The 21,968-nt window shown below is 41.7% G+C and overlaps 1 protein-coding gene across 3 annotated transcripts in view; it reads left to right on the forward strand.

The window, feature by feature from the left end:
• Window positions 1–21,968, forward strand: part of LOC137646834 (putative nuclease HARBI1) — a 53,464-nt gene that overhangs the window by 25,933 nt on the left and 5,563 nt on the right. For all 3 annotated transcript variants that reach the window (XM_068379909.1, XM_068379910.1, XM_068379911.1), the window contains one exon: window positions 802–940. In XM_068379909.1, the coding sequence (XP_068236010.1) occupies window positions 802–940 (139 nt within the window). The remainder of the gene's footprint in view (window positions 1–801; window positions 941–21,968) is intronic.

Consider the following 21,968-nt stretch of genomic DNA (forward strand, 5'->3'; position numbering starts at 1 on the left):
TTTCCTCACAGGGCTAATTTTCACTGTTGGAGCCCTTGGGCTAATACTATCATGTTTTTCCAACTAAGGTTGTAGCTTAGTTAGCAATAATGATAATTAAATGTGGTATTCAGAATATGAATCCCAATTACAGTAGTGTCATTGAAATAGACATACTGGAATTTTCAAACTAAAATTAATTCAATGCTTGCCTGTGATCTCTTTTAAGTTCCCAATCCCCTTCCCTCTCACAGTATGACTTTTTTACAATTGCTCTTACTATTGAAAGATCTAATGAAAATGACAGCGGGATAGAGAGTGATAATTACGCATTAGTTAGTTTCTCCACCTTCCCTTTCCTATGAAAAGAGGTTTTGCAGAAGTCATGGCAAAAAATCTTATTTTGGTTTTGTAGACAAAGGTTTTCCTTCCCTGAATGGATAGCCTATGAATCCCAGGTAAGTATTGAAGTTATAAGTTTTATTTTGAGAATTCCATTTTTATAACAGACTATAGTACCTTGCATCAGAAGTCATAATATGCCCAGTCCTCTATAACGTTTACAATGCTTCCATAAGGCTACATTTACTGTCTATACCCCTACTTGTGCTTATTATAAACCCTCTAAAATGTTGAGAAGGCTTCCAGATGGCTAAAATCACTGGCTACTCCTCCACATGCACATAATGTAGTTAAATAAGTTTTTCTTGTTAGTGGGAGTAAACATTGAAAGACTGATTGGAATTATTTTTAGTAAATTGCATTTTAATTCTTTATTACTGTCCTTAAACTATTGTCAATAATTTTAAATTTTGGTTTCAGGTTCTCAAAAGAATCCTTTTGTGAACTTCTGGCCATGATTCAGAATGACATTGAGAGAACTGATAATCGTGGCAGACCACTTCCTGCAGTATATCAGCTTTTAATTGCCTTGCATTTTTATTGTAGTGGGTCTTATCAGGTTAGTACACTGTATTCATGACTGACAAAGCAGTTGTGTTGATCATTTTACATTACAATAAATTAAACTTTTGTTGATTAGGTTTATATCAGTTTAGATTTGAATATGAGAAACTATATATTTATTTATAGGAAATAAGTGTAATGTTTATAACAAATTATTACCAGTTAAAGTACAAATGCACATGCATTAATGTTTAAAAGAAAGACTTAATATGGCTATTATAGTTGAAAAACAGAAGCTTAGTTTAATTGACTCTTGTCCATAGAATTTTTAAATTTTCCTATTTTCCTTCCCTTCCGTAAATACATGCCCTTAACAAAGGAATGGAACCTTCTACCAGTAAGTGGTAAGAAACATAGAATTATCACCAGATACTCTTTTGTCTTTTCAGTTTTGAAGTTAAAATTATTCTTTCCACTTGATATCATGAATCAGTGGGGGGAGGGACATGTATCTGAACATCAGGTAAGTATAGAAATAATAAAATTTTATCATTAAAATTCTGTTTATTTCTTTGAACCTCCCTGATGTTTATATTGCTGACTCCCACACACTCAGTGTTGCAGCACAATTGAAGGAAAGAGAGGTATGATTTTAAGTACCGTATATTTCTGCACATAAGACTACCCTTAAGATCTAAGTCACCCTTCAAAACTGTGGGTCATCTTATACAGCTGGTATGAAAATCATACCTTGAATTCCAAGTGATGTGTATTGGTAACCAACCCATTTTTACCTTACGTATTGGCATAAGTTCAGATAAGTGTGCCTATTTGAAGAAAAATTCCATATCAACAATGATATCAACTTTTATCTATGTGAGTCCAGCTGAGAAAATATAAACATCAAGATATAGTAGCATTCTCATCAACCTTCATCTTTCTCTTTATCAAACCTTCCGATAATTCTAATGGTAGTGTTAATGATGGGAGTTTAACATTTAGATTAGCATAATATTCATTTGTCATTAAAAATCCATCATAATTCAAATTATCCTTACTCTTTCTAACCATCTTCTCTGTCACATCAAACGGTCTAGCAGCAGCATAGTTGTTTGATTCCTTTGAATTAGCCTCGTAGCTTCTTATTTTTTTCTGCCAGTTTCACAATCGATATGGATACAAGTTGATAAGAAATCAAACCGACTTAAAAATGAAGTAAGGAAAATATTTTGGAAATAGAGATTACAATTATCATTTGGAACAGTTTGGAGAAAATATTAAGATTGTAAAATTATCATAAATTATCGTGCTGTCATTATCATTTTTTTTTTTCCGACCAAATTCAAACAAATTGTTTCGTAAACTATTTGTAATTACAGTACATCATCTTTACTGAAAGCTCTTAGTATCATTAGTTATCACTTGGATGTGTAAATGCATTTGTTTATTTGTTTGTAATGATCGTTGATGAAACTTATCAAAACAATGGATTCTCTCATAGACAGCATATTTCAGAAAAATACGATATAAAATCACCCTTATTTCATCTATTTTGAATTTCTAAGGATAAAGTAACTAGATTAATATTAGTAATAACATCATCGTTACGTAATCAATACAGTACTTGGTAAGATATCTGTCGCTGCAAAGCTTACCTATACACAGATGTGTAAATGCATTCTTTTGTTCGTTATGATTTGTTGTGAAATGTAAATAAAACAATGGTTTACGTTTTTGGCAGTTTTTAGAAAAAGCCTGATATGAATTGGCTTTTATTTATTTTAGATTTCTCATGATACAGCAAAGGCTAGCCTTTATATTGATGGCTGTGTAATTCATCAGTCATCATATACAGGTACAACAGAGATGACCTTAATTCGTTAAAATTTTCCCTAATTTTTTACCTTATCTTAACTAAAGCTTGTCTTATACGTGGAAATATATGGTACAAGTAGCGCAACATGGTTAAAAATTGCTAACCTGCCCTAGATTACTTCTGACAAACTATTTGAAATACAAAGCTCCAGATTGTTTATTGAAGAATTGTTCCGTAACCGAAATACAAACCACGCTATTTAATTATGGTATTACTTTCGGCGTTGCTGAAATGACGAGCCATTAGATTTTTAACGAGGGTTTACTACCCTCTCGCTAGTTAGTGAGGGGGTAGGGAGGGGTAGCTAGCTACCCCTCCCTCCCTCACACACCGGTGAATAGCTCACTTTGCTTTTGGCTTGGGTGATGAACAGACGTGTCTGCTCTCACCCTCGCTTATTGACAGCCTTAATTATTTTGCTTTTTTTTTCAGTGTGTGTTTGGAAGTGTGTCTCTACCATTATGCGGAAGTGCCCCGGATTACCTGACCGCCCTTGTGGCACTTATATGTCGGCGGTCGAAACTGACCCCCACACCTTATGTCCGTTCTGCAGGGGCCAACGGTGTGACAAGGTCAAATTTTGCAGTGAGGGGGTAGGGGTCAGAGGAGGTACTTCGAGATCTTGGAGGAGGCTTGTTTAGCTCTTCCCTTCACCACTCTGTCGAAGAGCTTACTAAGGGAGTCCCTCTTGAGAGACTCCAGCCGGCAGGTGACTTTCTCGGCGATGGAGATCATAAGACAGGAGAAAGTCGCGAAGTGTGCCATGCAGGCTACTTCGTGGCTTGACCTCTGGCTGGGATCTCTTGGCATCCTGTGAACTAAACTTTATTTGTATATACTTATTCACTTAAACAAATACTTAGGAAAGTAATTTAAACAGCCTTAAACACACAAATTAATATAATTATTAACACCTTACAATTAACAATAAACACGCTGAAGGTGGCAAGCCAAATAGTACATTCGTATGTTAGACCGGTTTATAATTAAATAGAATTCCTGTTGACGAAAGGACCTCATCCAAACGTAGGCGAAGCGAGAAAGTCCTATTCAGTGAATATGTTTAGCTCGTAACCACTCTGTCCTAAAAAATATGAACAATATCACTATTAGTGACATGGAAACAGCAAGTCAAATTAAATTTCCCCAGAATTATTCAAAATTAAGCTGCAAAACTTTTACAGGGCTTCGCACAAATAAAAATTAACCAAAGCCATAAACATAATAAATGCAACCTTGGACACAAATAACCTGGAAATTTTATATGAATAAATTGACTCAAAAGGACCAAGAATAGTTATTTAATAATTAAGGATTTAGCAAGACCTTTACTTAAATATAAATGAAAGTGCTGGCAATAACAAGGAATCGAACTAAAACCCGCTTCCTTCAGTTGAACCCCATACCTGTTATTGTCCAGAGAGGCATATAAGTGGTAGTGACGACGACATTCACCACAAGAGCACGTTGCAGACAAAGGAGCCAATTTTTCGACACATCAAGCTAGGACTCCACTTGGGCTCAATCACACATATCGATGCTGAATACATCACAGTAAACCCTTGGCCATAACTCGAGGACGAGGACTTCAGAACTGTATACGTCTCTACGTGGCACATGGTCGTAGTAAACTAATAGAAGAAGATATCCAGTGGTCCAGTGGGGTTTTTACAACATCCACATATTGTACATATTCCTCACTGTATAATTATTGATGAAGAAACACATCTGCGAAAAACACTTGAAAAAACGAAGATTAATAATTTCACAGAAGGCTTAGAGGAGGAGTTGCTGCCATACTGCCGACGGAGAGATGTCTCTCCTTCTGTCTTACAGTACATAACCATATCGGCTTGTATAGTTATAACAAGGTAATAAGGGAACCAATGGAAGTGGGTTAAAAAATGAAAAACAAGCTAATTCAATACCAACTTAAAACTATCAAACAACCACCTACTCCCTTTGAGTCAAAATACAAGGTTAATACAAACAAATATGAAAAGTTACGAATTATATTCGTAATTTTCTGGACATTGCAGGCCAGGGATACAATTTTATATGTAAATTGTATAAAAATTCAATCAAACTTAATCTAAATATTCAAATATTCTCGTGTTCGCTGATCACTTAATATCGCAGCCTTCCTGCGAACACGAAGATTATTAGTGTCATTATTTTGTTCAACATCAGGGGTAGGGATACAGTCATCTTCACCCAAATCCTTCACCTCTAGATAAGGAATTAAAGTCGAGATGTGACGTTTTATAATTTCCTTGGTCTTACCCTTTAAAAGGGTCACTCCAGTTACCTCACCATTGCTATTGACTTCTAGTTTCTGGACAATAGCCATAGGACAGCTGCTAGGTTTAGTGTTAAGTTCCTTTAAAAGGACTATGTCCCCTACCTTAATATTATGTTGCTGGGCTGGACGGTACCTATCCTTCTTATCAACTGCTTGTGATAGAAGTGTTCCTAGAAACTCCGAATGATAATTCTCAATCAAATTTTGCCTAACTTTACGAAGTTTCTCAAACTCATCATTGATACGACTAGTTGAACTAACTGGTGCTTGCCAGTCTGGATCATGGGGCATTCCTTGCAGTGAAGGAATTAGGTTTAAAGAAAGAGTATCGTATCCTCTTATCAATTTCTCTGGGGTTATAGGTTCGGGTACATCATTAACATTAGCTTCCCTCAATCCATTTTTGAATGCAATAGGGCGCTTATTAACCAGATGTTTAGTGTGTTCTACAACAAATTCAAACTCTGCAAAAGATAAAACCCAATTCTTAATAGAACCAAAGAGCAGTCTTTTTACCATTTTCACACACGTCTCAACCAAGGAACCGAGTTTACTACAACCCTTAAAGTATTGTTGAAAGGTTAAGGGTTTCACATTGTTCTCCTCAAAGTAAAGCCGAGTCTCATGATCACTGATAAAATCATGAATTATGTTGGCGCCTGCAACAAGCTGAGAGCCTAGGTCACTGACAACAAGCTGTGGTACTCCATAATTAAAACAATGAAGTTGAAAAGATCTTAAAAACTCCTTGACCGAGAGGTCATTACAAATCCTGAGATCAATTCCTCGACTCCAAGTACATGCAAAAATAAGTAACCAAACCTTTTGAGATTCAGAGTCCTTTTTAACTGTAAAAGGACCAAGGTAGTCAATAAAAACATTATTGAAGGGAATAGATGGTGGGTCAGATCTGAACTCTCTATAAACATTTTGATTCAACTGGAAAGTTCTGTTGTTGAATCTCCTACAATGAACACAAGTTTTAAGAATTTTCTTAATGGTAGAAAAGTGTTTAGGAACATAAAACGTACGTCTAATGGCAGACAATACAGCATAACATCCAGAGTGGGATAATTTCGAATGAGCATCAAGAACAATTAGTCTAGTTAAAGCACTATCCCTCGGCAACAATATAGGAAATTCATTTTGACCATCCCATGTCTTAAACTTACTTTTCACCCTAATAACGTTATTATTGTCAAGAAAAACATTCAGTTGAGTAACTATCTTAGGTAGGTCTTTAAGTCTAACCTTTTGATCCTGAAAATACGAAAAAACTTCAGGGAAAAACAATTTTTGCTCTGTAGATATAATCTGGGTAAGGGCCTGAGCAAACAGGTTACTATTAGGTGATTTAGGACTGCCTTCTATCCCTATCTTCTGCTTCCATTTCATAACACACCGCAAGACTCTTCGGTGAATCAAAACCAATCTCCTGAAATCAGAAATATCATTAGGGTCTATTAAATGAGCATTTCCGGAACTATTTGGCGAATGTTCAGAATTAATTCCCACATATACATTATGATCGATGACAGGAGCCATTTTGTCAACAGTCAGTGGATTAGGAATGACAACAGATAATTCATCTTCAGTCTTAATAAAGTTTGAATCTGGTCCAATAAGAAAATTTGTTTTTATAAGAGACCTATAAGAAAAAGGGCGAGTAGTGCTGTCTGCTGGATTTTCTTTTCCTGAAACGAAACAAAACTTAACAGGGTACTTTTCACATAACCTCTGGATTGAATTAAGCCTGTTAGTGGTAAATACACCAAGCCTCTGCATTTTTTCCATCTTGGACACACAAGAATTGAGCCAATGAAGTGAGCATATTGAATCAGTATACAACAGTAATTCAGATATGTTAATTGGCTTCATACACACATCACCTGTAAGGTCTCTGTGTAACTCCATTAAGCTTTCAACACCAAACAAAACTGCATTAAGTTCCAATGACGGAATCGACTTATTCTTCAAATGTGTATTAACCATACGGTTTTTAGCTTGTAGGAAACAACACTGATTTGTCTCAACATGACATATAAAAACTACAACACCATAAAGAGAACGACTGGCATCTGTAAATGCTATTAGTTTGTATTCACCGTCCCTAGGACCAACAAACCTTGGCACTCTGATTATGGGGGAGGAATTTGCCTGCCTACATAAGTTTTTCCATTCACGAACCAAGTCATTATTAAGAGGTTTGTCCCAATCAAGATCTTTACAACATTGGAGCCTATGCATGAATAACCTACTCCTGTTCATGAGTGGCAAATTAAACCCAAAAATATCGAACTGTGCAGCTATGGTGGTCAAAACCTCACGTTTAGTACTGGCATCAGCATTAAGATTGATAGGCTTGGTGAAAATTTCATCACTTATCCTATTCCATGTCAAACCAAACAATTTATTCTCTATAGGTGTCTCAATTTTCATATCTTTATCAATTTTACTCTGCAAGGAAATATCATTAGTTATTAACTGCTGCACTGAAAATTTAAAGGACTCGAACACTTTAGGTAAAACCGAATAAGCCCACTGAAGGGTATCAAGATTGTCACAAGAATAGGCTCCGTTGTCCATGTATGTTAATGAATAGATCAACTTCTTACATTCTTTTAATTTGTCATCATCTTTGTCAGAGTTAATAATCAATATATAAAAAAGTGATATCATAAGGAGAAAAGGACTGCAACGTAAACCAAAACTTAGTCTGACATTGCGAAATGCAACCAGGGTATAATCATCTTTCCTAACATTACGAAACCAGTAAAATAGAAGTTTTGCCTGATCGTTCTCGCTCAAAGTCAACATATTGAATGCCTTTTTCAAATCAAATGTCAATAATTTCTCGTCGAACCGAAGATGAATGAAAGCTGACAACATTTTCTGGTTCAGATTAGGGCCTGGGAACATACACTGGTTATGGGACAAATTCAGACCTTTATTACGTTCATTTTCACTCAAATTCGAGAGATAAACTATCCTACATTTCGTTGTCTCACATTGAGGCTTGAAAACAGCCATGTGGGGAATGAAAGAATAATTTGGGTGTTCTAATTTAAATTGTTCAAGATTATCTACAGGTTCAATAATACCCTCGGCTAACTGATCTCTGAAAGTCTGATCCATCAATAGCAAATTACCTTTATCTTTCTTGTGCTTCTTTAATGTAGACTTTAAAATTAATTTAGCTAACCTCTCATTCTTAGAGAGTAAATGAGATAGTTTACCATTCCACAACAAAGGAACCCTAATCCTGCCATCTGTTTCCCTGAAAAGATTTTTTAGCGTGAAATCAATTAACTTCCTATTCAGATCAGTTGTCGTCTCATCACATTCAGGCTGATCATAATTAAGATAATTACGGCATTCTGCCTCAAGTATATGGTTAGTGGCCTCTCTTAACTTTTCCTCTATGACCTTGCCTTTAGTGTTCAATACATTAAAGTTACAACTAGTAGCAATATTACCAAAATCAAGGTCTTTAATTTCCTCACTAAATGAGGGACTAAAATAATCACAACCCAATAAAAAAGAATGTGTGCATATACTTACAGAGGAGTCCACAACAGGGAAAGATAACAATGGCTCACTGGAATCAGTGTTCATGCAATAGAAATTACTGTCGCGAGTCTGCAAATAATCCACATTATTGATCAATCTGTCAAGATTTCCTGTTAGCATAATGCCATGTAACGTATCTATATATACAGAGGGGTCATTATTGCCAAATACAACGTCTTTTCCCAACAAACAATGAGAAGAATCTGAACCTAACAAGACATCAATGTCACTAATTTCACTAGATTTTGGGTCTAGGAAGGAATCAGCAAAGGAATAACCTCTATCTTTAAAGGCTTTAATAACCTTCCCTAAACCAGGTAAGGACAACTTTATATTTATCGAGGGCACAACCATAGCAAAAATCTCAACTACACCAGTGGTTAAAGTAATAGGCAACTGTACTATTCTAGTTTTATAGACCTTGGGACCATTAAAACCATTAACTGTCGAGTCAACATCATTGCATATAACTTTAAATTTACCAAAATTGGCTAGTTTCTCCGATACAAAAGTGCTTTGTGAACCGGTATCCTTGAGCCCTCTGAATAATCTCCCTTGACCTGAAACTTGGAAAGTAAAAGTTGGAAGTGCAGATCTACTACTACAATTAGGCAGTATGGCTACTCCACTATTCGTCGCTGTTTTAACTGTAGCAGAACTAGACGGCTCATTTTTACTTTGGGTGGAGCTTGTCTTTATGCATAAAAAGGAGAAATGCCAACCGCCACAATGATAACACTTTTTGCGAAACCTGAAAGAACATTTAGTAGTCGGGTGCATAAAACTTCCACATTTTACACAGCCCTTGCACTCTGACAATTTCGATACTTTCTCCTGTGCAGTAGGGAAATTTGGACATTTGGAAATAAAGTGATTAATATCCTTTGAATCTACCTTTTGGCACAAGTTGCAACTTTTGGATGCATTGTTAATATTAGAGTCGACTTTGATAGCCAAACTAGTCGAAGTATCCTGCAGATTCTTCCCTTGAAAATTTCCAGAAATAGCGGGACCTTTAAACTTTGAAATTTTCCTAGCATTCTCATACCTTTCAGTGGCAGTAAAGAAGTTATCCTTAATATCCTTACAGCTTGGACGAGTTTGATTGGTAATCTGAACCAACTCTTTCTTAAATTGTTCATTAAGGCCTGACCATGCAAAATACTGTATAAAATCATCTGCCGTTATTTCTAGTGTACTAACAGACTGCAATATAGTCCCGAATTTTGAAATATATGAATATGGATCATCTGAAAGCCCTAACTTAAGTTCTGTCAACTGCCTGATCGAGTTTACCTTACGAGTGCTTTCCGAAGCAAATGCTGCCTTCAAAAGCTCTACTGCATCATTAAAGGTTTGCTTGTCCGCCTCTAAAGAATCCAACAATAATTTAGCACGACCGTCTACTTGCTGCTTGAGCAACAACAAAAGATCGCGATCTGGGTATGTAAAGGAACTAGTGGTACTTAGGAATTCCTTAAGAAATGACGTGAAGTCCTCGTTTTCTTTACTGGTAAACCTGGGTAAAGGAGCAGTTGGCTGCTTTAACAAAGAACGAGCATTATCAATGCTAACATTCGAATGATTAGAGAGAGAAGCAGGCAGCAAAGACAAGCAAATCTGGATTCTATCCTGGTAATCCTGACATATGTCACTCTCTGTATCTAAAGCCGCCTCTGTTACCCCGTCATCTGAAAACTTCAATTCAAAAACATTTTGGTCCAATTCCAATAAACTCTTCTGGTAGTTAAGCAGAAGACCCCTTTCGGTCGTTTGCAAGGCTGGATCTAAACCCCTGTAATTATCACGTTTATCATAACAAACAGTAACTTTTTTACGAACCGTTTTGCGCCTGGAAATTACAGCTTTTAAATCTGACATTTTAATCTAGCAGAATAAAATTACCTAAACAAAAGCAAAAGATAGATCATGTAAATCTATATAAAAATAATTGAAAGCGAATTAGTAACTTTAAATGGAGCTAAACAAACAAACTGCTACATTCAATAAACACTGAATTAAACACGTGCTAAATATAAGTACGCCAAAAATACTTTATACATGAAAACAAAAAGTACTAAATTATTATAAACACGTAAGAAATAGTAGAATGTCACCGAAAACAAGCACGTTACAATATGCTAATTACCTCACCGCATAAGACACGATATTTCGCGATCTATTTATATTAGCGTTTAACAACAACTAAAGAAAAATTACTGGACCACTGGAAACCCCCGCAACGAGCTATACCTGACCGTCAACAGTTGCCACCTTCTCGCTAAAAATCCTGTCACGGTCGCCATGAACTAAACTTTATTTGTATATACTTATTCACTTAAACAAATACTTAGGAAAGTAATTTAAACAGCCTTAAACACACAAATTAATATAATTATTAACACCTTACAATTAACAATAAACACGCTGAAGGTGGCAAGCCAAATAGTACATTCGTATGTTAGACCGGTTTATAATTAAATAGAATTCCTGTTGACGAAAGGACCTCATCCAAACGTAGGCGAAGCGAGAAAGTCCTATTCAGTGAATATGTTTAGCTCGTAACCACTCTGTCCTAAAAAATATGAACAATATCACTATTAGTGACATGGAAACAGCAAGTCAAATTAAATTTCCCCAGAATTATTCAAAATTAAGCTGCAAAACTTTTACAGGGCTTCGCACAAATAAAAATTAACCAAAGCCATAAACATAATAAATGCAACCTTGGACACAAATAACCTGGAAATTTTATATGAATAAATTGACTCAAAAGGACCAAGAATAGTTATTTAATAATTAAGGATTTAGCAAGACCTTTACTTAAATATAAATGAAAGTGCTGGCAATAACAAGGAATCGAACTAAAACCCGCTTCCTTCAGTTGAACCCCATACCTGTTATTGTCCAGAGAGGCATATAAGTGGTAGTGACGACGACATTCACCACAAGAGCACGTTGCAGACAAAGGAGCCAATTTTTCGACACATCAAGCTAGGACTCCACTTGGGCTCAATCACACATATCGATGCTGAATACATCACAGTAAACCCTTGGCCATAACTCGAGGACGAGGACTTCAGAACTGTATACGTCTCTACGTGGCACATGGTCGTGGTAAACTAATAGAAGAAGATATCCAGTGGTCCAGTGGGGTTTTTACAACATCCACATATTGTACATATTCCTCACTGTATAATTATTGATGAAGAAACACATCTGCGAAAAACACTTGAAAAAACGAAGATTAATAATTTCACAGAAGGCTTAGAGGAGGAGTTGCTGCCATACTGCCGACGGAGAGATGTCTCTCCTTCTGTCTTACAGTACATAACCATATCGGCTTGTATAGTTATAACAAGGTAATAAGGGAACCAATGGAAGTGGGTTAAAAAATGAAAAACAAGCTAATTCAATACCAACTTAAAACTATCAAACAACCACCTACTCCCTTTGAGTCAAAATACAAGGTTAATACAAACAAATATGAAAAGTTATGAATTATATTCGTAATTTTCTGGACATCCTGTTGCGACCCAAAAATTTGTCTAAGGAGAGCACCAGGAAGGCCTTGGAGACCTTCCTCCTCTCGGGCACACGCACCATTGAGTTTCTGGCCCATCAAGTCTCGAACTTGTGTGCCAACTCAATCATGAAACGTCGTGATGCGGTGGCTGAGAGGTTCCACGCGAAGGTCCCAGCCGTCGAGGTCAGCAGGCTCAGACATTTTTCCCTTCTAGGGAAGAACCTGTTCGAGCCTAAAGACTTGGAGCAGGCAGCCGAGAGGTGGAAGAAGTCCAACCAGGACTCCCTTCTCCATATGGCTCTTACATCTAAGCTCTATAAACCTCCGGCACCTCAACAACCTCGCCCGCCCAAGACAACGAAACCGGCTGTGGCAGCGAAGGCAACGGTGTCGAAGCCCTTTCCTGTCAAAGACAGGAAAGGCAAAAAGTTCTCTAGGGGAGGAAAGAATCCTAGAGGGAGCGGCTGAGGCCGCAAACGCTAGGATTAGCAGTCCCCCTGCATGTCCACCAGTGGGGGGATGCCTTCAAAGTTGCGCAGACAGGTGGCACCAACTCGGGGCCGATTCCTGGACGATTTCCGTAATCGGTCAGGGATATCGCGTCCCGTTCATAACATCTCTTCCTCCCCTGACAGCGGATCCAGTGTCGTTGAGCTCCTTTGCCATGGGATCGGCAAGCGGCCAAGCCCTACGGGCAGAGGTCCAGACCATATTGAAGAAGGGCGCTCTCCAGGAGGTCGTCGACGGTTCCCCAGGCTTCTTCAGTCGACTCTTTCTTGTAAAGAAGGCGTCGGGAGGCTGGAGACCAGTCATCGACCTCTCAGCCCTGAACAGGTTTGTCAAACAAACCCCGTTCAGCATGAAGACAGCGGACACGGTCAGACTTGCGGTGAGACCACAAGACTTCATGTGTACACTGGACCTGAAGGACGCGTACTTCCAGATCCCAGTCCATCCATCTTCAAGGAAGTACCTAAGATTCAGCCAAGACAACAAGATCTACCAGTTCAAGGTGCTGTGCTTTGGTCTCTCCACAGCACCTCAGGTTTTCACCAGGGTGTTCACACTGATTTCTTCGTGGGCACACAGGATCGGCATCCGTCTCCTCCGCTATCTGGACGACTGGCTGATCCTGGCAGACTCAAAATCGACCCTTCTTCGACACCGAGACAGGCTTCTGGGACTTTGCCAAGATCTAGGGATCATGGTAAATCTCGAGAAGTCTTCTCTGCTGCCAACTCAACGACTGGTATATCTAGGCATAATCTTGGACACCAATCTCCACAAAGCCTTCCCATCAGACGACAGGATAGCAAGGCTGAGGAGGGTCGCAGTTCCTTTCCTCAGACGAGAAGAACTCTCAGCCCAATCGTGGTTACGTCTCCTCGGTCACCTTTCTTCTCTGGCCCGTCTAGTTCCAAATGGTCGCCACAGGGTGAGATCCCTAATATGGCGACTCAAGTCCCGGTGGAATCAAGGTCACGATTCCCCGGACATCTTGGTCCTAATGGGTCCTGCGGAACGGACGGATCTCCAGTGGTGGTTGACAGAGGAAAACCTACGAAAGGGAGTGGATCTTCTCGTCCTCCCCCCAGATTTGATGCTGTTTTCGGACGCCTCAAAAAAAGGGTGGGGGCCCCACGTTCTGAACCACAGGACCTCAGGCTTATGGTCAGAATCAGAAAAGTGCCTCCACATAAACCTGCTAGAAATGAAGGCCGTGTAGCTGGCACTTCAGCAGTTCCAACAGTACCTGGCGGGTCACTCCGTGGTGGTGATGAGTGACACCACAGTAGTGGCTTACATCAACAAGCAGGGAGGTACCTTTTCACAACAGCTATCCCATCTTGCAGTAGAGATACTGAGATGGACCAAAGTCCACTCGATTCCACTATCAGCTCGCTTCATTCCAGGCAAGAGGAATGTGCTCACCGACAGTCTGAGCAGGGCATCTCAGATAGTGAGTACCGAGTGGTCTTTGGATCGTCTAGTAGCCAACAAAGTCCTGACTTTGTGGGGTTCCCCGACGGTGGATCTGTTCGCGACAGACTTGAATTTCAAGCTCCCGCTGTACTGCTCCCCAGTCCCGGACCCCAAGGCACTCTGGCAAGATGCCTTTCAACAACGGTGGGACAACATCAACATCTACGCCTTTCCCCCGTTCTGTCTGATGAGAAGAATACTCAACAAGACCAGAATATCTGTCAACCTTTCAATGACCTTAATAGCTCTGCTATGGCATCACGTAGAGTGGTTCCCGGACCTTCTGCAGCTCCTAACAGAACTCCCGAGAGAACTTCCTCCTCGACACGAGCTACTCAGACAACCACATGCTAACATCTTCCGCAAAGCCGTAGCATAGCTACGACTTCACGCCTGGAGACTATCCAGTGTCTCCTCACTGAGAGAGGCTTTTCGCAACAAGTTGCGGAAAGGATGTCTCGACACCTGCGAAAGTCATCCACAGGTTTCTACCAGGCAAAGTGGAGAGTGTTCTGTGGTTGGTGTCGTGGAAGGGGTATCTCTCCACTCGATGCCACTATTCCAGCAATAGCGGAGTTCCTCGTGTATTTGCAGGAGGAAATGCGCCTTTCAGTCTCGGCAGTCAAAGGCTATCACTCAGCCTTAAGTCTTGCCTTCAGGCTCAAAGGAATGGACATTTCCTCCTCGCTGGAACTTTCTTTACTCATACGAAGTTATGAACTTACCTGCCCCCAGTCGGAAGTGAGACCTCCTCCATGGAACGTGGTTCGAGTCCTCAGGTCTCTTAAGAGACCTCCTTTCAAACCATTACGCCAGGCTTCTGATCGCCACCTGACTTGGAAGACGGTGTTCCTGCTTTGGCCTCGGCCAAGCGAGTCAGCGAACTTCATGGTCTCTCGTATGACATCGCCCACTCAAGGGGATGGGGGGAGGTAACGTTCAGATTCGTCCCTGAGTTTGTAGCTAAGACTCAGAATCCAGGAGTTCCAGACCCCCGGTTCGACTCCTTCCGGATCTCGAGTCTCCGTTCTGTATCAGATGACCCAGACCATCTCCTACTGTACTGTGCCCAGTAAGGAGTCTGAGGCTCTACCTTAAGAGAACAGCTGCAATCCATCCTCGAGTGCAAGCATTGTTCGTGAGCACAGGAAGGACGAAGAGGAAGGTCACTAAGAATACAATCTCAGCTTGGATTCGCAGGGTTATCCACCATTCCCTGAATCCTCACCCTCCTCCGTCACGTCGCCCTAGGGCGCACGATGTCAGAGGCATCGCCACGTCCCTGGCATTCAAGAGAAATTACTCTGTGACGCAGGTTCTACACGCAGGGGTGTGGACGCGTCAAACTACCTTCACAGCCCACTACCTGCAAGACGTGACCCACAGGAGGCTTGATACATTCTCTATCGGCCCTGTGGTGGCAGCACAACAGCTGGTTTAAACCTGAGGCTCCTTAATGGACAAGTAGCAGAAGGTTGAGGGCACTGTTAGCCGGTTTTAGTCTGCATGAATGAAAAGGTATGCCTGGCCCTTATTCTTTTCTTCATTCTCCCCTCTCTTGGGGAAAGCAGCATCCTGGGTTCTCTGCACAGCTGACCTCAAACCTCTGCAGGTAAACCATTTTTCCTTGTCTTCCTAGTATTAAGTTAATACTGTCACGGCCCCATACCCCTACGAGGTGGTATTGGGACCGTCTTAACCTAGATTTCCATCTAAAGGACTCCAGGTCAACTTCCTAGGATGAGTCACACTTCACTCCTTCACACACTAGCTTACTTAGGCCGCGGTCCTTGCAGAGCAAGGCACTTGCGAGGTGCAGGGACTCCTTATCTTGAGTTTTACACACTCAGATATTGAGTCCCCAGGCAAAAGCCAAAGCCAGTACGCCTGGGACTTACCACCCTACCTAAGGGTTAAGTCACCCTAATCAAATAGCGTGGTTTGTATTTCGGTTACGGAACAAATGACAAATTCGTAGATAATTTGTATTTTTCCTAACTATACAAACCTTAGCTATTTAATCAAACTTTCCCGCCAGCCCTGTCCCCCGGGAAGTCCTACCTCTAAGCAAAGTGAGCTATTCACCGGTGTGTGAGGGGGGAGGGGTAGCTAGCTACCCCTCCCTACCCCCTTGCTAACTAGCGAGAGGGTAGTGAACCCTCATTAAAAATCTAATGGCTCATCGTTTCAGCTATGCCGAAAGTAATACCCTAATTAAATAGCTAAGGTTTGTATGGTTAGGAAAAATACAAATTATCTACGAATTTGTCATATTTAGAATAACTAACTAGATTGTTTAAATGTTACTTTTGAACTCACTGATAATCCTGATGATTCTAAGTAGAATGATAAATACAACCTCATATTCATAGAGGAGAGTGTAATAAATTAAGTGAACTACATGGGGCCTAGAGCTCAGTGGTCTTTATAAGCAAACCTTATCAAAATTCCCTTACGGGTATATTGGCGGCCATTTTGGTGTCGCTACCTCCTGATCTCTTTTATGTGCGACTTTCCATTAGTTCCTCATACTAATTGTGGTCTCATTTAGTTGTTTTTAGATATCTTATACAGTGGTTTGGCATGGTTATTGACATTTATTTAGGCTATTTGGATGTTCAGTTAGTTAGCCTACCCGACCGAGCAGTACGCGGCTTCGGACGGTAGCCTACCCCATGAGCTTCCTCTTCGATATATCTATTTTATATCTTAGTTAACTTGTTCATTTTGAGTATTTACGGGGAATCGGAACACGTTTTTACTTTATATAGGGACTATCTGACCAGGTTGGTATTTTACCTGATTTTGGAGGGCTAGTTATTGTATAGAGTAGTGTATTTTCCTGTCCAGGTCGGCAACTACCTGATTTTGGTTAGGCTATACATTACTTTTACGCCATGTTCCTCTCCCTTTTTTACTCAGTATGTCGTTGTAGCCTATTTAATTGTATATCACCTCTGCCACATTATTATTATTGTTGTTATTGTTATCTGCGTGCTTTCGTGGGAAGCCATAGGCCTACCGCCTCATTGGGTCTTTCCTTTGTGTTTCGGAGGGTAGTCCCACCCCCCCGACCACACTGGTCACCTGATTTCGAGCCAGTCACTCCCCTTGGTTGCCCTCTCCCCCTTTAGGCCTTTCGCCACTCCCTACATCGGGTGGTAGGCTCGGGTCACGTGTTTTTATAGAAAATGGGAAGTCACCTGAGGTGGAGGCTGGCTCATACACTCCGCGCGTCGACACGGGTAGCGCTCTCTCCTCGTCTCGTCATGGTTGGCCACCAGGCGTGCAGGACTGAGTCTGCTTCTCACCTCGTACCTCGCACCCTCCCCCATTTCCCTGGTACTCCATCCCTGTTATCCTTCCGTTCTGGGAGGGCAGGAATAATTTGAGAATCGTATTTATAAAATAGTAGCTGTGATTCTTTGATCGGATTCAGATATTCTGCTCTGTTCTGATCCATTATTTATCCAGTATTTGTTTACGAAATTTTATGGATGGTTGGTCCGGGAGAGGGGCTTAGACAGGGCTTTTTGTTTACTGGTAAATATATTTACAATAGCATTTGATTTTCCGCGCCAGAGTTACGCATGTATTCCTGCGCTTTATTGGTATCTCTATACTCCCTTCCTGTCTTGTGATTAAAGTTTTAGTTCATTTTGGTATATTTTTAATGTAATGAATCATGCATCCCGGGGCATACGGATTCTCGATGATTGTTCCCGGTCCGCTCGTCCCTTACCTTGCTTACACTTCCCCCTCCGGTGGGTGTTCCGAATGCTGAAAGTTCATGTTACATTTCTTTCTCCGGGGCTGGCGGACTGGTTCACGGTTAATCCAATCATCGTTCCCGAGCTCTCCGAATATTTCTGATTACATTTTATTGACTAACATTACATGACAGAAGGATGGAATATATATAGGGTACTGTTACATAATATTTTTATTTAGTCCTTAAGCACGCATGTTTTTCCGCCGAGCCTATGCGGCAGATTTTAATTTCTATAAGTATTTCGCCGGGTTTCTCGGCGCAAGTTAATTTAATACTCATATACCAAATTATCTTGCAGGTGGTACGCTGTCAGGAGACAGCATGCACTGCTGTGTTGCAGCAACCTTGCGGGCATGAGGTTTGCCGTTCCCATGCCGGGTGTGCGGTCCAGGTGGCCGATCTTTTGGTCTGGCATCCGGATGGATGTGACATTTGTTACGCTCTGGTCTCTGACCTTACGAGTGACTCGGTATGTACTATATTCTTTCCCCTATTGCTACTTTTTGTCTATTTGGGAATATTTTGGTACGTGTTACAAATTTGGTATGGAATTTTCTCCTGTTGTAGAAAATAGTTATTGTACATACCGGTATTCGAGTATTAATGTTTTCTTTACCTAAATCCCTTTTATGGTTTGCGTTCTAAATGGCGATTTCTCTTTCAGACCTCTCCCGCCATCAAGATCGCTTCTCTTGCGACCCTCAAGACCTGGGTTGGTGGCTTTGGCTGGAACGTAAAAGCCAAGCAGCCATATATTTTAGCGGAGGAGATGTGCTCCCTCCTCTATCCCAACGCTAAGATGTCGGCGGCGGTAGCGTCAGATGTGGCGGCCCCAATCATCGCCAGGATTCGTGAGGAAACCCAAGCCTTCCCTGAAGATTTAGAGGTCCTAGGAGAAGATGTTTTAGGAGATGTCGCTGCCATTAACTTAGATGTGGAACCTATGGTTGTCGACTCGACCGGTCAAGGTAGGGTGGTAGGTGAGGCAGGTAGCGTCCGGTCTAAGGTTCCTTTTCTTAGTCCGGTGCATTCTATTTCTTCTTCTGTCTCTTCTTTTCTGGGATTTACTGGAAATGTCATGGCTGGGGACAAGTCATGTTCAGTAGTCCCTAGAATAAAGCATCTCAGGAAGGCGTTACCCAAGGCTCACAAGCCTTCTAAAATACTCAAGTCTCTCCCCGCCAGGCCATCTTCGGTCTTTAAGCGTCGGACGGCCTCAGCCAAGGTCCCTCCACCAACCCAGGGCTCGAGAGTGAGGAGCTCAAAGGCGAAGTTGCCGGAACTGGCTTTTGATCCAGTGACTTTTTCGAGCCAGCTCACGGAGCAGGTGGGGAGTATTGTTCAATCCCAGATTGGCCCTATTGCCAATCATCTACAGTCGATGGACTCTTTCGCCCAAAGACTGCAGAACCAAGAGAACATGCTTGAAAATCTTTTGAGATCAGGGCTCCCGCAAAAACAACAGTTTGTGGTCCCGGATGCGTCAAAGCTTCTGGCGTTTGTTAAGAGCAACCCATGGCGGTTGGCCCTTCATGCCCTGTTTTCCGAGGGCATGTTGACTATCGAGGGTTGTGGTACCCGTCTGGTGGAGGACTTTGAGTTCAACCCGCCGGGTTTGCAATTCCCCTTTCCCTGCTATGCGCTCCTGACAGAGGACGCGCTAGTCAGGGTAGATAAAGTTCCAAAAGAAACTGTCATATTCCCAAAAGAGCAGATTCAGTCTGCATGGGTCTGGACCCTGACAGAGTGGGAGTGTGTAAATACGAAGTTAACCCCTCATAAAGGGGCGTATACCATGTTCGTAGTCGAAGAGCAGACCCCTACTCCATGCACAACCAAGGTGGTGGACCTTACTTTGCAAGCGGCTATGGAGGACAAGCCTATGCCACCACTTAAAGAGACTGACCTGACTTCTTTGCTGTTCCCAGGGGACCAAGACTGCTGGCTTGATGCCCCGGCTACCTTCACGAAGGGTAAGTTGAATCCGGACTGTGCGATCGCACAGTTCAGTGAACGTCTTCCCCGGTTACCGGATTCGCTTATTAGGACGGAGTATGAGGCACGAGTCAAACTGAGTAGGTCTATCAACTTGGCTACAATGGCGGAGATGTCTTCGTTGGTTACGCCGATGAGCCTCTTTTTAAGATCTTGATGAAGTCTTTGCTTCACACGCTTCAGTGTGATGCATACGACTTTGCAGTAGCTCGTCGTTCGTGCCGGAAGCACGTTTTAGCGGAGGCTTCCATCAGGCATGAGCCTAACTGGCTGATTAAAGCCTCAGTATGGGGAGCAGATCTTTTCCCAGATGATGTGGTGAACAGCGTCCTCAGTGAAGCAGCTAGGGTCAATCAGACCCTCAGGGTTAGGTGGAGTCTCATCCCTAAGAGGAAATTTGAACCCACAGGGACGCAGTTACGAGGCAGGAAAAGACCGAGAAGGTTTCTCACCTTCCAGAGTTCACAAGTCCAACCTGTGGTGCAGGCATTTCCTGTACCCCAGGTGCGTCATCCTTGCATCTCTAAACCTTAGCCCCAACAACAATTTGTGTTGGTAAGCCAGCCACCTCAACCATCGACTTCGTTCTCTACTTCGCCTGCTTATAACCCTGCCTTTGATTCCCAAGGCCTGGCTCACGGGTATAATTGGCAGGCGAGAGGGAGTAGGTCTAGGGGACCTTTTCGCCACAGAGGAGGCGGTCGGGTTTCCGGGAGGGGCAGAGAATTCTGAGGGAGCCGTGGTAGCAGACCTTCTGCGAACCAATGAGACTCCTCAGGTAGGGGGGAGGCTATACCTTTTCCGGAGCCGTTGGACGTTCAACAAATGGGCACACAGCATGGTATCAAAGGGCCTAGGGTGGAGTTGGATTCAAGGGCCCCCTCCACCGATCAGATTTCATCAGAGTCCAACGGCAGATCTCACGCTTTTCGCACAAGATCTCCTTCTCAAGAATGCAATAAAGGAGGTAAAGCATTTAAAGTTTCAAGGTCGCTTATTCAGCGTGCCAAAGAAAGACTCCGACAAGCGAAGAGTCATCTTAGATCTGACTCGTTTGAATACATTCATTCAATGTGGCAAGTTCCATATGCTGATCGTCTCACAGGTACGGATCTTATTTCCCCGTGGACTGTCACCACCTCTATAGATCTTACAGACGCTTATTATCATGTTCCGATAGCTTGACATTTTCGTCCTTTTCTGGGATTCAAGCTAGGAAAACAGGCATACACCTTCAGAGTGATGCCGTTCGGTCTCAATATCGCTCCCAGAAGATTCACGAAGTTGGTGGAGACAATGGTCCAGGAGCTGAGAACTCAGGGAATACAGTTGGTGGCCTATCTAGACGATTGGCTTATTTGGGCCAACGACAAGTGTGTCGTGTGGCGACGGACAAAGTAATAAAGTTTCTGGAACGCTTAGGGTTCCGTGTAAATTTCAAAAAGTTCCGACTGATTCCGGCGTCATGCTTCCATTGGTTGGGTTTACATTGGAACTTGACCACCCACAAACTGTCGATTCCTCCAAAGAAGAGGAAAGAGATAGCAAAGGACACGAAAAGATTTATCAAGGACAAAGTAACATCTCGGAGAAATCAAGAACAGATCTCAGGTTCACTCCAATTTGCTTCCGTAACAGACGTTCTACTGAAAGCCAAATTAAAGGACATCAATCGAGTTTGGAGGTCCAGGGCAAACAACCAAAGTCAAGACAAGGTTTCTCGGATTCCATCTATCCTAAGGAAAAGACTTCACCCATGGACGAAGGTCAGGAACTTGGCAGAGTCGGTACCTCTTCATTTCCCTCCTCCGGCATTAGTAGTCCATACAGACGCCTACCTAAGCGGTTGGGGGCGTTACTCTCCATTCGAAAAGGTCCAAGGTTTGTGGTCAGTGACTTTCTGTCACTTGCACATCAATATTCTAGAGGCCTTGGCAGTGTTCTTGACTCTAAAACGGCTCTCTCCGTCAAAGAATCAACATATCAGATTAATTCTAGACAGCGCAGTAATAGTTCACTGCATCAACAGGGGAGGTTCCAAATCAGGTCACATAAATCA

The sequence above is a fragment of the Palaemon carinicauda genome, chromosome 9 (assembly GCF_036898095.1).
Source record: "Palaemon carinicauda isolate YSFRI2023 chromosome 9, ASM3689809v2, whole genome shotgun sequence".
NCBI classification, from domain to species: domain Eukaryota; kingdom Metazoa; phylum Arthropoda; class Malacostraca; order Decapoda; family Palaemonidae; genus Palaemon; species Palaemon carinicauda.